This window comes from Triplophysa dalaica, chromosome 14 (assembly GCF_015846415.1).
Source record: "Triplophysa dalaica isolate WHDGS20190420 chromosome 14, ASM1584641v1, whole genome shotgun sequence".
Classification (NCBI taxonomy): domain Eukaryota; kingdom Metazoa; phylum Chordata; class Actinopteri; order Cypriniformes; family Nemacheilidae; genus Triplophysa; species Triplophysa dalaica.
The window spans coordinates 13,241,896-13,257,890 of NC_079555.1; the positions used below are offsets into that span (position 1 = coordinate 13,241,896).

At 36.4% G+C, this 15,995-nt stretch overlaps 1 protein-coding gene across 2 annotated transcripts in view; it reads left to right on the top strand.

Annotated features, from left to right (window-relative positions):
• cd276 (CD276 molecule) overlaps positions 1-15,995 on the top strand; it is a 78,110-nt gene that overhangs the window by 48,300 nt on the left and 13,815 nt on the right. Inside the window, exons 6-7 of one of the 2 annotated variants that reach the window (XM_056766987.1) lie at positions 3,204-3,257; positions 8,615-8,649. In XM_056766987.1, coding sequence (XP_056622965.1) covers positions 3,204-3,257; positions 8,615-8,634 — 74 coding nt within the window. In that variant the 3' untranslated portion in view covers positions 8,635-8,649. Of the gene's footprint in view, positions 1-3,203; positions 3,258-8,611; positions 8,650-15,995 lie in introns of both variants that reach the window. The other variant, XM_056766986.1, reaches the window with a different exon arrangement.

Genomic DNA, 15,995 nt, shown 5'->3' on the forward strand with positions numbered 1-15,995 from the left:
AGTGAGAGAGGGGAAGAGTGAAGGAAAGAGTAAATATCTAGCTGTATATCCACACCAAACAGTGGAATGGAGTGGAAAGAACCCACAAACATTGCCCAGAGTATCAGGACGGATAGTCAAGACAAAATAACCTATTCTTTCTCCAGTAACCCGTGCAGGAATACTGGGATAAGATTCATTGAACGTAATTGAGTTGTTGAGTGAGTCAGATACTTCACTTTTCCGCTGTTCTTGTATTTGCCAACATTTGTTGAGTTTTTTTTAAATCCTGTGACAATTAATTTATATTATGTAATATATTTTTTTATTAAGTTGTGTACATTGTGGGACTTTTATTTTATTATTAAAATAAAATACTTTCTTACCCTTACAAGTAAGAACAATTTAAACAATTTAAATTTAATCATTACAATATTTTAATATTTAAATTTAAATACATTTTAAATAAATTTTAAATAATATTAACACTAAAATTAAAGAAATTAAAAAATTAATAAATAAAAATAAAAATTAAAAGATTAAAATTCTAATCAAAATTTAAATTTAAAGCTTATTCAAGTTAAAATTCTTTCTTACCCTTACAACTTGTGTACATATTGGAACTTATTTTGAGACTTTTATTATTTTTATTTTTTGTTTTAGTCTCCGCCACCTCACATCTTAATGTTAAAATTATAAAAATAAAAGAAATTAAAATTATTTCTCACCCTTTTAAGCTAAATGACAATTATAATAATGGATCAATTTAATATTATTATATTTCTTCCTTTATTACATTGGAATAGCGAAGGTTTTAATTGCATTTGTTCAGTATATGCTGTAACTATAGATACTCATTTAAAAAAGCAATCTGCTATATAATGTGCGTTGATCTCCAGCAATGATTTCCACAGCACATGCTTTTAATTCAATTGGTTCCAGTCAGCAACCCAAACTGTGACATCAAACAGACTTGAGTCAAAAAAACTCTAAACTTCCTACGTGGACCGGAGGCTTAAAATGGAGCATAATATTCAAGCTCTTGTGGAGAAGGGGTGGGCCAAGAGGTGCCGGCCTAATTGATGCTGTCTGCTCGGCTTTCACTGTGGGTACAGTGGAGGAGATTGGTCTGGACACTCCTCGCCTCAGACTTCACAGCGCAAGGCTGAGAGGGTCAGTCAGAGTCTAGAAGCGAGAAACTCATTTTTCTTGGCTGTCATAATGTGTGTGGAGAGGTTGAGGGGGATCCTGACTAAAATGAACAGCTTCTGAGATTGGCCTGTTAGCTCAGATACCGGCGTGGAGAGCCACCAGAGAAAGAAATGAACAATGTGCCTTTGTTTTTTTATTTCCTCTCAAGGTGTCTGATTCACTCTTGCCTGTGCCTTAAACTTATTTCCTCATCTCCCGCTTACTTCATCTCACCATTTTCTCTTACTTATATCTTCTGATACTTTACTCTGTTTTTATTCATTGTCAAAAAGAACACAAACAGAATATGTCCACGTCATCAATGTAAATAATCCCAAAGGATTTCTGTGTAACTATACTACAGTATATACTTAGTATAATATGTGACCCAAATATCTATAAAAAATAAGAGTTTCATGAGGTTTTTACAAGTAGTCTCGATTAAAAAGACCATGAGCCGGTTGCAACAGCTGGATGTAAAAAAAGTTGGGCTAAACGTCGGACTTAAATATTTACACCTGTTGCAACATCTAGAACTACGACCAGGTATGCCAGGCGCAGCTATGCTCAGTTAAGACCCACATTCTACCGCATTGAGAGTGACATTCTGAGTGAAAGGTGAAAATGTTAAAGAGAAAAATAATAAGATAAAAGAAAAGAAATTCACAGAAAAAGCAGTGCTCCATTCCCGTCTGTTTCATGTGTAACTGCGATAATAATTCGTTTTGTTAAATAGTAGAAATTCAGTGCTGCTAAAATGAAACCTTCCTGTAAATTATCTGAAACCGAAAACACTACAAATAAATTCTAAAATACCTCTTCCAAACTTTTCTTTAGATTTCTGAACATTATGAAATTATTTTTCATTAGTTCTTGTGAATTAATTTGAAATAATCCATCGCTGTCTCAGGTATTTGATGGATGACTTACATTTCCTGCTACTCCGCTTAGTTTTTTGACATCTCAAATATCTGATTGTTCCTGTTTTCTTCCATTTCTTCCACTACTGCTCCCTTATCTCGCTCATGCGGTGTATGTTCACTTGTCAATAAAGAGCGTAAAAAACACTTTAATTGTGTCTGTATTAGACGCAACATTATCTAAATTTTATGATGTATTATTTTTTATCACCACGCATAAACGTCTACACCTACGTTTTCTACCTCTGACTAGGCGTAAGATTTAGTCTCAGACGTACGTGCTACACCTTGGTGGTGCAACAGGTATAAATTCTATGCAGGATTTAAGGCGCATTTTATGTCTAGACTAGTTTACGAACGGTGAACGGATTAACCAGTCCCAGATATTAATAGGAAGACTAAATATGTGCATGTACATTTTTATTTAGGGATTTGTCTCTGTATAAATATGACCATGGACCACAAAACCAGTCATAAGTCGCAAGGGTATATTTGTTGCAATATATCTGTATATAATGGCTCTCACATTTTACTTTTTTTATGTGGTAAATAAATAATTGAATAAACAATAAACCTGAAAACTGGTTTTAGCTTATCTTAGCATAGTCGCTGGTCTGGTTTGCTGTTATTTTGCCAGCAACCAACTAAACCAGCTAAACGGCTGTTTTTCTAAATAACTTAAAGGGGTCATATGGCGCGAAAACGTGCTTATCTGTGTCTGGTGTGTCATAAGTCCCTCATGCATGTTTAAGACATGTAAAATTGCAAAAATTTAACGACGGCGACGCAAAGAAGAGAAACAAACATGCACAGTATGTGGAGAATACAGCGTTTTTTAACCTTAAATTGTGTATACACATTCCATTACATCTAAATCAAACGATAATATTAATTTGAACTGTCATATGACCCCTTTAAGGAATATACAAAACAATATATAACCATCATTTGTTTGTTTTCTGTTTGATCTGTCTGTCTGTGTTTATGCATGTCTGATTTCACAGTAAGAGTGTTTATCTGCATTTTGAAGCACATAAAATGACACGTGTCATCTCACAATTAATTGGATACTGTAAATTTTATTCTTCTATTATCTCTATTCTCTCTTTACAGAGGAAGAAGCCAAAGAACTTGAGGAAGCCAAAGAGTTAGAAGAAGCCAATTCAGGTCAGTCACTCATAACACGGGATATGAATCATGAGTTCACAGGGCTCTAGACTAACTTTTTGCACTGGTTGCACTGGTGCGCCTTACTTTTTTTCTTGGGTGCACTAGCACAAAAGTAATGTGCACCCAAATTTTAGACCGCATCGCATTTAACATTTACCTGCTTTGACCAATTCACTTTTGTTTAATGTCCATATGGGCAAAATTTACTTGTAAATGTTTATCTTACAAACTGTTCAACATTAAGTTCTTTATTTGAAGCACAAATCTACAAGAAAGGTAACTTACTGAAAAAGTGTTTGTCCTTCAGTGAAGAGAAATTTAACTTAAAAGATTTCAAGATAAATGGTCAAGGGCTTGAAGGCTCAGTGTCAGAGCATTGCTTGTGATTTTTGGACGGATCAGGCCTTAAAATAACATTATTTACGAAAAAGTTGTGAATTGTTCTTTTCATCTTCTCTCATCATCCCCTGCTACATCCACTCTGTTTAACTAACAGCATCAGTCTCCTCACCTCTCTGTCTCACTGCAGCACACGCATTTTCAAACGTACACACCAGAGGTTGCGCTACAGTTTTTTTTGTCCGTCATTTTGACTGACATGGTCGTAAAAAATCCGTCATAATCTGTTATTACCCATCACTATGGTTCAAGGTGGCGTTAGGTGCTAATTTGTATGTTCGTGACGTCATCACGCTGTACTGGCTTCTCAGAACTTTTTTTTTGGCGTCTCGGAACTTGTTGTATTGTAATACAACCGAATGCCCAATAAAGCCGATACAGTTTTTGATACCATATTCAAGCCCTTTCCAAATCACTTTTTATTTTGCTCGTATCTTGTGTTTGTAACAAAAGTTATGGCTGATGTCGACTGAATCGCTGTGATTTTTAGGAACGGAATTTGGAGTAAATCTTGTGTAAATTTCAGTGATGAAATTAAAAGCACAACAGTCCAGTATCACAAGTAAAAGTCACTTTCCAGTGGTGAGAGACTTACTCTAATAACAATTTATTTAGAAAAATCCTAGTGTTGAAGTCTATAAAAATACTCTACAAAACCGTTTGAATAAAACGAAAGTAAGGAAAATGGTGCAGCACACATTTAAAGAACGCGAGCTCTGCCATTATCACTACACAAGGGAACTAACAAACATCACGGACAACAAATAATAAGCAGTGAAGCAAGTTTTACGTTGTTTATCATGTGCATGTCTGGACTTTTGATCATCTCGTTTGTTTTGCGATCGAGTTCCGGCTCGCGTGAGGAGCGGAGCGGTGGATATGTCTAGTCAGTAACAATAACAGGTGAAAACACGCAGGTCGCTTTTCGAGCATATCACGCTGAAGGGAAATGGGGATTTACAAATTGCCTTCATTGTAATCCGCCAAAATGACGGGCGGATATCAGATTTTTCCGTCACGGGTGAAAAATCCGTCAATGTCAGAGAATTTTGAGTTAACGCGACGTCGCGACCTCTGGTACACTCACGTGCAGGAATATCTGGACCACAGCCAATCAGAGGGGGTCCGCCCTTCACTATCATTGATTGGTTTGACCACGATATGGGTCTAATGTGTGTCTGTTGTTGAAACACAGGAGACTTTCAGGGTTGCGGAGACTTTTTCCCCCCTCGAACGGCTGGTCGCACCGGTGCGACCTCTGATAATTTTAAGTCGCACCATTGAAAAATAAGGTCGCATGTGCGACCAAATTAGTCGCACTCTAGAGCCCTGGTTCACATGATACATGTGATGGTGTCAAGTCAACAGTAATAGAAAGTTTAAGTGTGACCAGATTTAAGAAACATCATCAGTACTTTAAGTCTCACAAAAACCTTCAGACCAGTGGTATTTTCGGGACAAAGATTTTCCAGCGATGTACATTTTTTTACATAGATATATCTGTTCTATTCATGTTTTTACTATTTTGGGCTCTGGCTCGACTGTAAAATGGCATGGTTCAGTCTAGTAATGGCCCTCAATGGCATTACAGCAATTATGATATTTCATGCAACTGGGTGACAATAAATCTGAATGTCTTAATAAAAGAACTCTAAATAATTTGGTACTAAATAGATTTGATCTCTGTCTACATAAATCCATCTGTAGGAATTTTGTTTAATGCGTATTCCTCCGTGTGATATGTGACTCTAAATATGAATCCCTGTGACATTCATGAATGTTTCTGTCTAAATTGCCGCGATTGTCAAAGCAGAACCCCCCCCCCAATCCCCCCTTAGGTGAAGGCCAAAGTAAACGCTGGCAGAGTCCAGGTTCTGTTCCCCCTGTGGCTTTAATGTCATTAAAGATTCATTTGACTCCTTTAGTCTGATTGAATTATTCAGCCTGGCCATGAGCAGCAGAGTTAATACTATGAGATTTTAATAAGCAGGCAGGTGAAGAGGGTCAGGGAGGGAAAGAAAGAGAGAAAATGGCTGGGGGCAAAGAGGTAGAAAGAAGGAAGGCAGAAGAGACAGACAGAGATGGAGAGAATGGGTCACAGTGTGTCACTGGTAATAGGGGTCTCATGAATATTTCACACGTGATGTGTTATCACATGACATGACACAAAATGTTGACAGTGTGAGAATCCTTGTACATTCAGCCTGACGGCTGCTTTTAAAGGGACAGTTCCACCAAAAATGCATTTTCAAACTAGTAGGACTTTCTTCCTTTTTGTGAAAAACAAAAGGTGGATATTTTTGAAATGCTATTTCATAGTATACTTAGAGAAAATGGGCTGGCAAGCTTTGAAGCGACAAAAAAGTACAATAACAGTGATGTTTTTGACTTTTCTTTTTTGTTTTGGAGCTTGGCAGCCCAAGTCACCATTCAATTTCATCATGTGGAACAAAGTGGCCAGTAAATTGAATAATCTTTTCTGCTATTTTGACATCATATGTCACGAAACGTGTGGTGATAGAGAAGAACCCAAATGCAGGCAGCGGTACGGGGTAACAAAATAAATTTATAAAACACAAAACAAAAACCCACAATGGGGTAAAATACAGGGGATAAACAAAGACAGCCAAACAGGAACAAAAAACTCACGTAGGGTATCAAACTGTAACAAAAACTCTCAGGAACAGAGTGCTGGGGCAGAAACGCTGGGACACAACATAAGGATAAATCCTGGGTACAGCAGTTCAGACAAGCAAAGTTACAAGTATGTATAAGAACAAACGAGCACAGGACAGAGAATACAAGGGCATTAAATAGGGAGACGAACAAAGGATAATTAACAATAGGCAGGTGTGGGTAATGAAACACTCAAGGGAAGCTAACGAGGAGACGAGAGGGGCGGGGCCATAGACGAGACACGAGAAGGAGCATGACAGCCAATATCTAAGCCATGCCATGTCCTTCTCACACAAAACCCTAGACTTAGTCATGACTCCGCTGCAAGAATAAGAATAAACATGACATGATAGCGGAATCATGACATCATATTGTTTATTGTGGTACATATGGATGTTCTTCTACTTTTTAATTTATTTTATGCCAAGCTTAGACATTAAACACATGGAGCCAAAGAGAGAGAGATGGTTGAGACCAGACATTTCATAGAAGTTAAGTGTATGCAGTTTTCTGCCATCAAACTTTCTCATGGTCCATCTGTCACCTTCTTCCTGCAAATTGATATAGATCCCCATCTTCCATATTCAGTGAGTTAACTCTTGTAGTTTCGCCTAGAGGAAAGCTTTCCCATGCCTGAAGCAAAGCATGATTAAAGCCTCTTTTCTCTAGTCATTGATATAGTCTGCAAGGTCTTACTGGTTTCTTAGCCTCGCTCAAGGCTTTACCTGAAGATAACTGGTTTTATCACAGCAGCGTATAAGGATTATCTGAATCTTATCATGTTGGTCTTGACTTGAAGAGCTTGACTTGAAGAGGAGTTGAGTTGATTCTTTAATAGTCTAGTGTATGGAATTTAGTGGCATCTAGGGGTGAGGTTGCGAATTGCAACCAACGGCTCACTCCATCCCTCCCTTTCGAAGCTATACGGTGGTATCGTCACATTTTTTGCTGAAGAAGATAATGTATTAATGAAATGCACTCTGTAGAGCAGTTTGTCCGTTTAGGGCTACTGTTGAAAAAACATGGAGAATTCCATGTAAGGGGAACTGCGGTGTATGTAGATAGAAATAGCTCTAAAAAGAAATATAGCGAAAGTGAATTGTACTAAATGCCAGTTAAAGTTTTCACAAGATTGTCATTGTTTTTCATAGATATTGCTGTTAATTTTTTCATACAACAAAGAAGCTTTCACATTTTTTCATACTATTTTCTCATATAATTCTCATTATTCATATTATAATGTAAATTGGTTTGAAAGTGGTACTAATTCTTCCCCTTTCAGTCTGATGGAAATTGTCAAGAGAACCTGGACTAAAAAACTGGCATGAATGCATTGTAATTTATCAAGAATACCTGAATACCTTAATGTATTATGTCTATACAGACTTCATAAGAATTAATGCCAAAACACAGTTACGTGATTGCCCTTTTAAATTACATGTCTGTATCTGATAAATTCTGTTTACCCCCATGTGAGCCTCAAAACATTAGTAATTTAAGCTCCCTTATGGGCAAACATTGCAAAAATGCAGTTCTGGATTCTGCGGTTGTGTTGTTTTCTAATAACTACATAGTTATATCAACAAATTGAACTGAACATACATCATCTCTCTTAATTCATTGCACAGCCCATGTGGTTAATTTTCATATTTAAACTTTATGCAATTTGTACTACCCGACATATTAAGTATCATTAGTTTGTTTGTCTGGTTCACAATTTTGGTTGTTTTAAAAGAATCAATGTTTTCGTAACAAGTGACAATAGGTTATATGTGCATCCCAAACATCCTTAAAAGGGAATATTGTCAGATTTGCATTTAGTATTGATTATCTCTCTCGTTTTCACTTTCTTCCTCCACTGACGTCACCATTATATAATTGTTGATGCTATTCATGCTCTCTCTGTCTGGCCGGGTATTGCAACCCCTGGCAACAGAACCGACCACCCCAGGATACTTCTATTCATCTGACTCTCCCATTAGACTAGCTTTGTATGCCCATTCGCTATTTTGTTTGCATGTCTTTGTGTCGCTTGCTTACGGTTAAATGTCACATACCTTGGCATCCCCCCACAAAAAGGGGAAAAAGCAGGAGTGTTGGGCAGGTTGTAATGATGTTGGCTGTATAGACTGCAGTTTGCACTCCAGGGAGTATGAGCTTGAGCTGGTTGTTACTAGCCTGGCTGAACTCAATACTGCAACACTGTTTTTTACTAGCCTTGAGTTGTTTACCTCTTCTTTTTCTTTAAAAACTATTTTGTTCCCTTCTTGTTTCAGCAGCAACACCTCTGAAGAGCTAAAGTTGGAGACCGCAGGTAAGCCTGTTTAAGCTCTCAAACTTCTTTCCCCAAATTTGTATCCTGTTGTCACTTGAATGCTATTAGCTGGAGGTTTCTGTATATTCACAATTATACGCCTTGGATTTCCTTGCGGCCAGGAATGGACAAGCTTTAGAATTTAAGAGTTAGCGTACTTGTAATTCATGAATCGGACTGTGAATTTAATATAAGGGTTTAATTGGCTGTTGAATTGGAATGACGGGAGATTGGAAATGAACTGCCGTGCAATTTAAAGACATTGAAATGGTCAAGCAACATCAACAAAATTGAGAACAGATAAATTCACAAGTGTCTTGGCAAATTGTTTAAGTTTTTATGTTTAATTGTGCAGCTTTGTTCCTGGGAAATGATGTGTTAATTTAATCATTTATTATATTTAATATCATATAATAGGATATGACATATCCTATTAAATACTGTTTTTAATAATTGTCGTTTTAAATCATTTTTAATATAAAATTAATTGTTCGTAACGAAAATGAAATGTTTTAAGCGTCGCTACTATAGCAATTGCATGCATTAAATATGATTCTATTTTAATTCAGAATTTCTTAATCAAAATTCTAATTCAAGACTTTAATTTCAAGGCATTCTTAATTCACCCCTAAACGGCATTCAAGCCAAACTCTGACACGTGTTTTCAAGCAGTGATGGCCATTTTAATAAGGCGTCATTATCTTTATTCCGTGAACAACGTCCAGAAGTTCCTGAAGTCTTGACATTCTGGTTCCATAATATGCACTAGGTCAATGGTTGCCATGACGAATTCATTTGAGTGTCAAGTCATTAAAGTGGCCTTGTGGACTTTTCTGCCCTACCGTACTAAGCCTGATTACTGCTAATCACCAGCGCTTTGAATCATTAAAAAGCCACAGTGAGGTGCAAACGTATGGGGATGCGCGCGCTGAAAAGATCTATGTGAGAAAGGAAAAGTTAAAGACAAGTGGCTTGATGCTAAGACTAGGAAATCAAACATAATATTTCGCTTTGCCAGACACGTAGGAGGGAGATTGACACGCTGACTCCGACCCGTCTAGCTATTTTTAACAGCTACTCGCACGTCTTAATTACAAAGTAAAGAATTGTCAAATCCGTCTCTCGTGTGAAAAGTTGGCTCTGTACTTTTAATAGGAGGTATGTGCCAGTATACCATCCAGGGACATTAGCTTATGTTCTGACAAAAAAAAAAACATCGTTTAGATCAAAGGAAATTAAGTAGACGTGTCGATCGCATTTCACGTAATTGGGTTTGCAGAGATTAGGGATACTGAATGAATTTAATCATTTCTGTGGGGTGACATCGTACCCAGACAGTGAATTTTACTGAACTCTATGCAATAATTGTAATACGTATGACTGTTTCTTAATAGTGTTGTGGACTTACTTAAAAATGAAAACTGAATACAACAAGTTTATAGTGGTCAGCAGTGATCAATATCAGCATTGATATTCTTCCTGAATCAGTTTTGAGCTGAACATCATTAGGAGTCTTTATGAGTGTTATCTCCATGCTGTAATGTAGTCAGAATCCAGATGGAAAATTGTAGCCATTTGATTTTAGGAATTCATTCAGCTGATTGAAAACAACCTTCTCAATGATCTTGTCTATGAAGGAAAGATTTTAGATTAGCCTTCATTTGTTTAGTATGGAGTTATCCAGATGGCTCTTAACAAATGCAGGTTTCAGAGACCCTGGAAAGATTCCTGATCTGAGTTGGCCATTTACCACTTTTAATGGTTCGGTTTAAAGACATATTTAAGAAAAATGTGGACCGTGTTTCAGGTTAAAGATATTTCCAAAGTTTGGTCAATGGCTTGAGAATAAAACAGTGAATATCTAATACTGTATGTTGCTGTTACAATGTCTTTCTAATGTCGTGCTATATGAGGACATGCGGGGTAAAATGAGAGATTTTCCCAGAATTGGATGGGAAGGTATCTTGTGATCTGTAGCAAATAAAGTCCGGGTTAATGTTCCTGTTAATTATATTTGAGAAGAAGATCCATCTAGCTGTGCTTAGTTCCACATTGAAAGCGTGAAGATTGCGTTTATAGATGTTATAATGGATTTCATGTTTTGTTTTCAACCGCATGCAGCTTTTCTGCATTTCATCTCATGCTTTATACGTCTGCGGTGTTCCTCTATGCACTATGCCTGCCAGTCATTTTGTCTGACCTTTACAGGGACGATGTTATCAAAAGCTGCATTTTTAATTTTTCAGTTAAAGAAGCCAAGAAGAAACATCAATAGAGCCTGTGGATAAACTTTCATGGTCACGAATGATGTCGTAGAAAATACAAACCACTCAGACTGTTATATTTTATCAATAACAGTGTTTAGACTCTTTCTGTCGTCTGCCGGATCTTTGTATTGTTTTTAGGGTTATTTATATGAAAAATAGTTTGTAAGATGAGCTGAAAGAAAATAGCAGTCGTGGATAGACGTATAATCGTCAGAAGATTAGATAGATTTGCTTGAGACGGCGCAAGACTTTCTACAACTTATCCAAAGAGACATAGAGCAAGCAACGGGCATACTGGGTTCCCGCTTGTTCTGGGAACATTTGTGAATGTCACTGCTATTGTAGCAAGGACTCGACACATACTGTATCACTGAGAGCTGTTATCAGTCGAGTAGTGCATGTAACCACTCTCTAGTGTCTGTGCGAACTATAGACAGAAAGCCAGCGTTCAGCTCTGCTGCTGCGCTGCTTGATATCTTCACCTTGTTCTTTTCTTTCTTCATGGCCACTGCCCTGTTTCTATGTATAATACTTTCATTGCAAAAGAACTTGTGAATGTGTCAAAAACTACATTGGCTAACATTTGTTAGTTGTATTTATTTATGCAGATACATTTCTAAATATTAAGTATAGTCACTGTTTAAATTTAGATGCAGGGGTTTTGTGTCTGAAGTATAGAATGCAGGATAAAGTAAAGTTTGGATCTCGTCTGGACCAGAGCCATTCCATGTTTTATCCCTCAACAGGTCAACAGATAGGTCCTCAAAATCTCCTGGTGATAAAACTAGATTCGGAAGTTTTCCAAGATTTCATAAATCACGGTCCACAGTGACATTTCTACTTCTGACAAAATTGCTTTACCTTAAAACGCCTGTTTAGCTTAACAGTACTGAATATGACTTCATAGTCTGAAAAATATTGATACATAGCATTTTATTAAAGATGTGAACAAAGGTGCATTGTCTTTGATTATGATGAAAATTCCTTTTATTATTATTTAATTCATGCATGATAACCTGGCCGGTTAAACCGCTTACGGGAAAGCAAATGAGGATTAGGTTTTTTTGAAAGGTAAACAGATTTTTTTTAAGAGGATAAAGCATATACAAATAAAATCATGATTTTTACAATGTGTCAATTATTTAAAAAAACGTTTAAAGTTTCCTCATTATCGTGAGACTTAATTACTGGAGAAATCCCTGATTTATCAGGTGTTACGTCCTTCTGGATTGGGTTATTCTCTCATCCAGTCAGCATGAGCCGGACCTTTTTGTGATACAAAACTAGACTGTTTTCTGTTTTCTTCCATCTAATCAGTTAAAACGTTTGTCTTCTTTCTCATGTAAATTCAGAGATGCAATTCAAACCCCACTTATACTCTAAAATAAACATTGACCCCCAAATAAAAACAAAACGGCCATAACCGAACAGGTCTGTATTCTTCAATATTTCAACATCTTTAATTAAACCAGATGTCCATAAAGACAAATGACAATAGATTTAAAGTGACAATGCTTACGTCATTCTCATTTGATGTTGAAATTGTACTTCTATTCCTCTTTGTTTAACAGAGACATTTTCAATCTGAAAGCCCTGTTACTTGGATGACAAAGTTATATAAAATATTCATATATGATATGATTGTTTCTGACTGCTACTTGCATTTCAAGCCAGAGTCATCCATTCATGCTTCATGCAGATGCTTGGTTTTCTCATAAATTCACAAATCAATACTGTGTCATAACATGGCAGAAGTCTTAAGCATGCACTCAGTGTGATGTTGTCTAAGAACACACTGTTCTAACTGCAGAATATTGAATACAGACACGCAGGGACACCTTGTTTACAGCAACCAATCAGATAATCCGGATTTAGCGAAGTCTGTGTTGTTTATATTGACAAGCCATGCAAGCATGACCGTCAAATTAAAAAAGAAAATCTTTCGTTTATGTGCCTTTACAGAAAGAGAATTCAGACAGTGATTTTAGTAGCAAATACATGGGCCTTACAAGACCATGATCCAGCCCTGGGCAAAATACTGTAAGCTTGTTTAGTTTATAGATTGAAGGTTCTTACCGAAAGAGTATGGAAAGGTCATGACTGAAGATTAGAGGCCGTGCTGTAAATATGAAAGATCAATAATTGAACCATACCCAACTCAATTCCCATTAAAATGATTTAATTCAATGGTTTTTGCTCTGTGTAGTTTGCCTAGACATCCAAAAGTCTACATCACACAACCCTACAGTTTAACTACAGTTTAAATAAGCAATGACCTTACTGATTTATAAATGTATAATACATACTACATAACCAAGTAACTAATATTGGTATTATACTGTAAATAAGTATAAAAACTTACGTAATTATGTAAAAATACGTAATATTTATTTTGTTTTCATTAGAAGTCGGGTGTCTTAGAAGTTAAGAACAATGTCTACAGTGTAAAAAAATATGTAAAATGGTAATATTTTGGCAGCTTGGGCACCAGAATATTTTTATTTAAAGTTACCTAAAATAAAATCTAAAATCAATATGTTTAAACATATTGTAAAATTAAAGATAAAATTCCGTAGAATATTATTTTTACAATGCATGTTAAATGTAACTATTACTGGTATCTTAGTTTATGTTACTTTTTTCAGTTGTTACAAAAATACGATTAACGGGAAAATTAAATTATGTTTAATTAAGTGCGATTTTGGAAGTGAAAATTCTTACAATGTGTTTACATTTTCTTACTTTAATAAACAAAATGTATTTAAAGAAATTGCTCTTAAAGTAACAGTTTACCAAAAAATAAGAAATTTTGTCATCTGTCTTTTCCAAACCTGTATAATTTCTTTGTCCTGATGAACGCAGCGAAAGATATTTTGAAGAATGACTGAAACCAAACCGTTCTTGCCCACCATTTACTACCATAGTAGAAAAAATTGCTTTATACATTTTTTTCTTCTTTTAAACACACTAATATCTACTTTGAAGAATGTAGGAAAGCAAGTAGTTCTGGGTCTTATTTCGACTTCTAATGTAGTTTTTCCTACTAACGGAGACCAATAACTGTTTAGTTACAAGCACAGATTTCATCACAACAGAAGGGCACATGATAAAGTGACTTTTTCTGTATAACAGAGGCAGAACAGGAGTAAACACATTAACAACAATGTTGTGTTCGACGAGCTTTTTAATGGTGAAAATGACAGTGGAATTATTCATTCTTCAGCCAGGTAGAACACAATCATGCTGCACAACCTCCCCTACAGCCAAGCAACACAACCCAACACCTCTATGTTCCTCTGAACACAATTAGCACACAGCCCAAAAGTGCAACCCCAAGAGCAACCTTCACTTTCAATACGAAAAAATAATTTCACAGCTGCAAAAATAAAGATACAAAAAAGTGAAAATTAAAAACAGCTCGTTCGCACTCACAACGCTCCGCCCACTCGCTTCCAGCATGCACTCTGATAGAGAGAGGGAGAGAGATATCTTTATTGCTAAGCACCGGGAGTCTGCGAAATACATCAAAGTCTAATATAAAAAACAACCAGCTCCCTCCAGCAGTTTAGAAAACAGATGATGATTGGAAGAAGGAAGATAGAGAGGATGAGAAAGAGAAAGAGAGGTGTAATTGCAGTCCCACACAAAGTGTTTCAGACCAAATAGCCTTGCAATTTTCAGGACGAAAGATGCAGCGGCTGCAGCAATTCCTCCAGCTCTCTGTTTTAATCTGAAGTCATTTACACTCATGTTGATCGCCGCACGCTTGATATTTTTGTCTCTGATGACCGTAATCATACAGCACTGAAACTTTATACTCCATTTGTGTCTTGACCTTTGGTGAAATTTCCAGAGTAGGCAGACTCGGCCTCCTCATACTCAGCTGAATCTCGAATAGTCGATTCATCTCAAAATGATATGACAGGTTGTGTACTGATTGATTAAAATAATGCAGCGTGTTATCTCTTATTTAATAAAAGCATTGCAAAAGTCACGTGAACCAGTGTCATGGGATTTTATTTCTTCCAGAAATCTCTATAATGTTTATATATTGATATTTTCTGGTAATTTAATGCCGTGTTGCAGCTGTTTCTTTTATTTGAGATGTATGTGCTGCGTTTTTGTTCTGAGTTTTGTATAGCATTCAAATGTTTTTAAAAAAGATAATATAGACTTGGATAAAAATTGGATGAGATATGTTTAAATTCATATTGAAATCTTCAAAAATATTGCAATTAGATTGCGTATTTGGGAGTTATGATCTTATGCTGTGTTCACACCAAACACAAATAATCGCGTTCCAAGCTCTTTATTACTCACGGGAAAAAAAACGTTATTTTTGCGTGGGTGACGTGAAAAAACATCACGCGACGGAGAGTGTCTTCGCAGGTCCGGACCCGTCAAAAAGTAGGTCTCAATAAGCTCTTCGAGCGAATTTCTCACTCGAATCGATATTTTCAACTTGCGTAAAATAGATTTGCATCGCCTGCCACAAGTTTGCATCTATGTTCGCGTCCTTGCTTTGACTGTATGTAATATACTCGCGCAAATCACTCACTTAGCGTTTAGTGTGAACTCAGCATTAGTCTTTTGAGATCTCTTCTAATTGAGATTTTAGAAAAATCCCATTTGATATTTTTCTTTATTACGGGACGGATCACATTCTAAAATAACCTTTTTTACAATAAGGACACAGATAAATATTAATTTTCAAAAATGATCTGATATGAAAGCAAAATGATATGTTTGCAATGGGTTTGTGTGTGTGCGTCAACTGCAGAGTGTAACGCTTAAGTTCAAAAGGCTCATACGCCTTCTCGAATTTGAGAATATAGCCCTATTTCCTTTCATCCTGTGAGGAAAGTAATGGTTCACCCCGGTGGTTCAAGACTTCATATGAAACTTAATGGCTGTCATAGAGATCAGTTTCAACAGACCGACCCGATAGGGGCAATTAGTGGCAGATAATGGCTCGTCCACCCACACCTTAAGTACTGCACTAAAATATTGATTTAATTCCCATCCTGTATATTCCCCTTAACCATTTGCTGTCGCTCTAAAAATATCTCATCCTGGCAG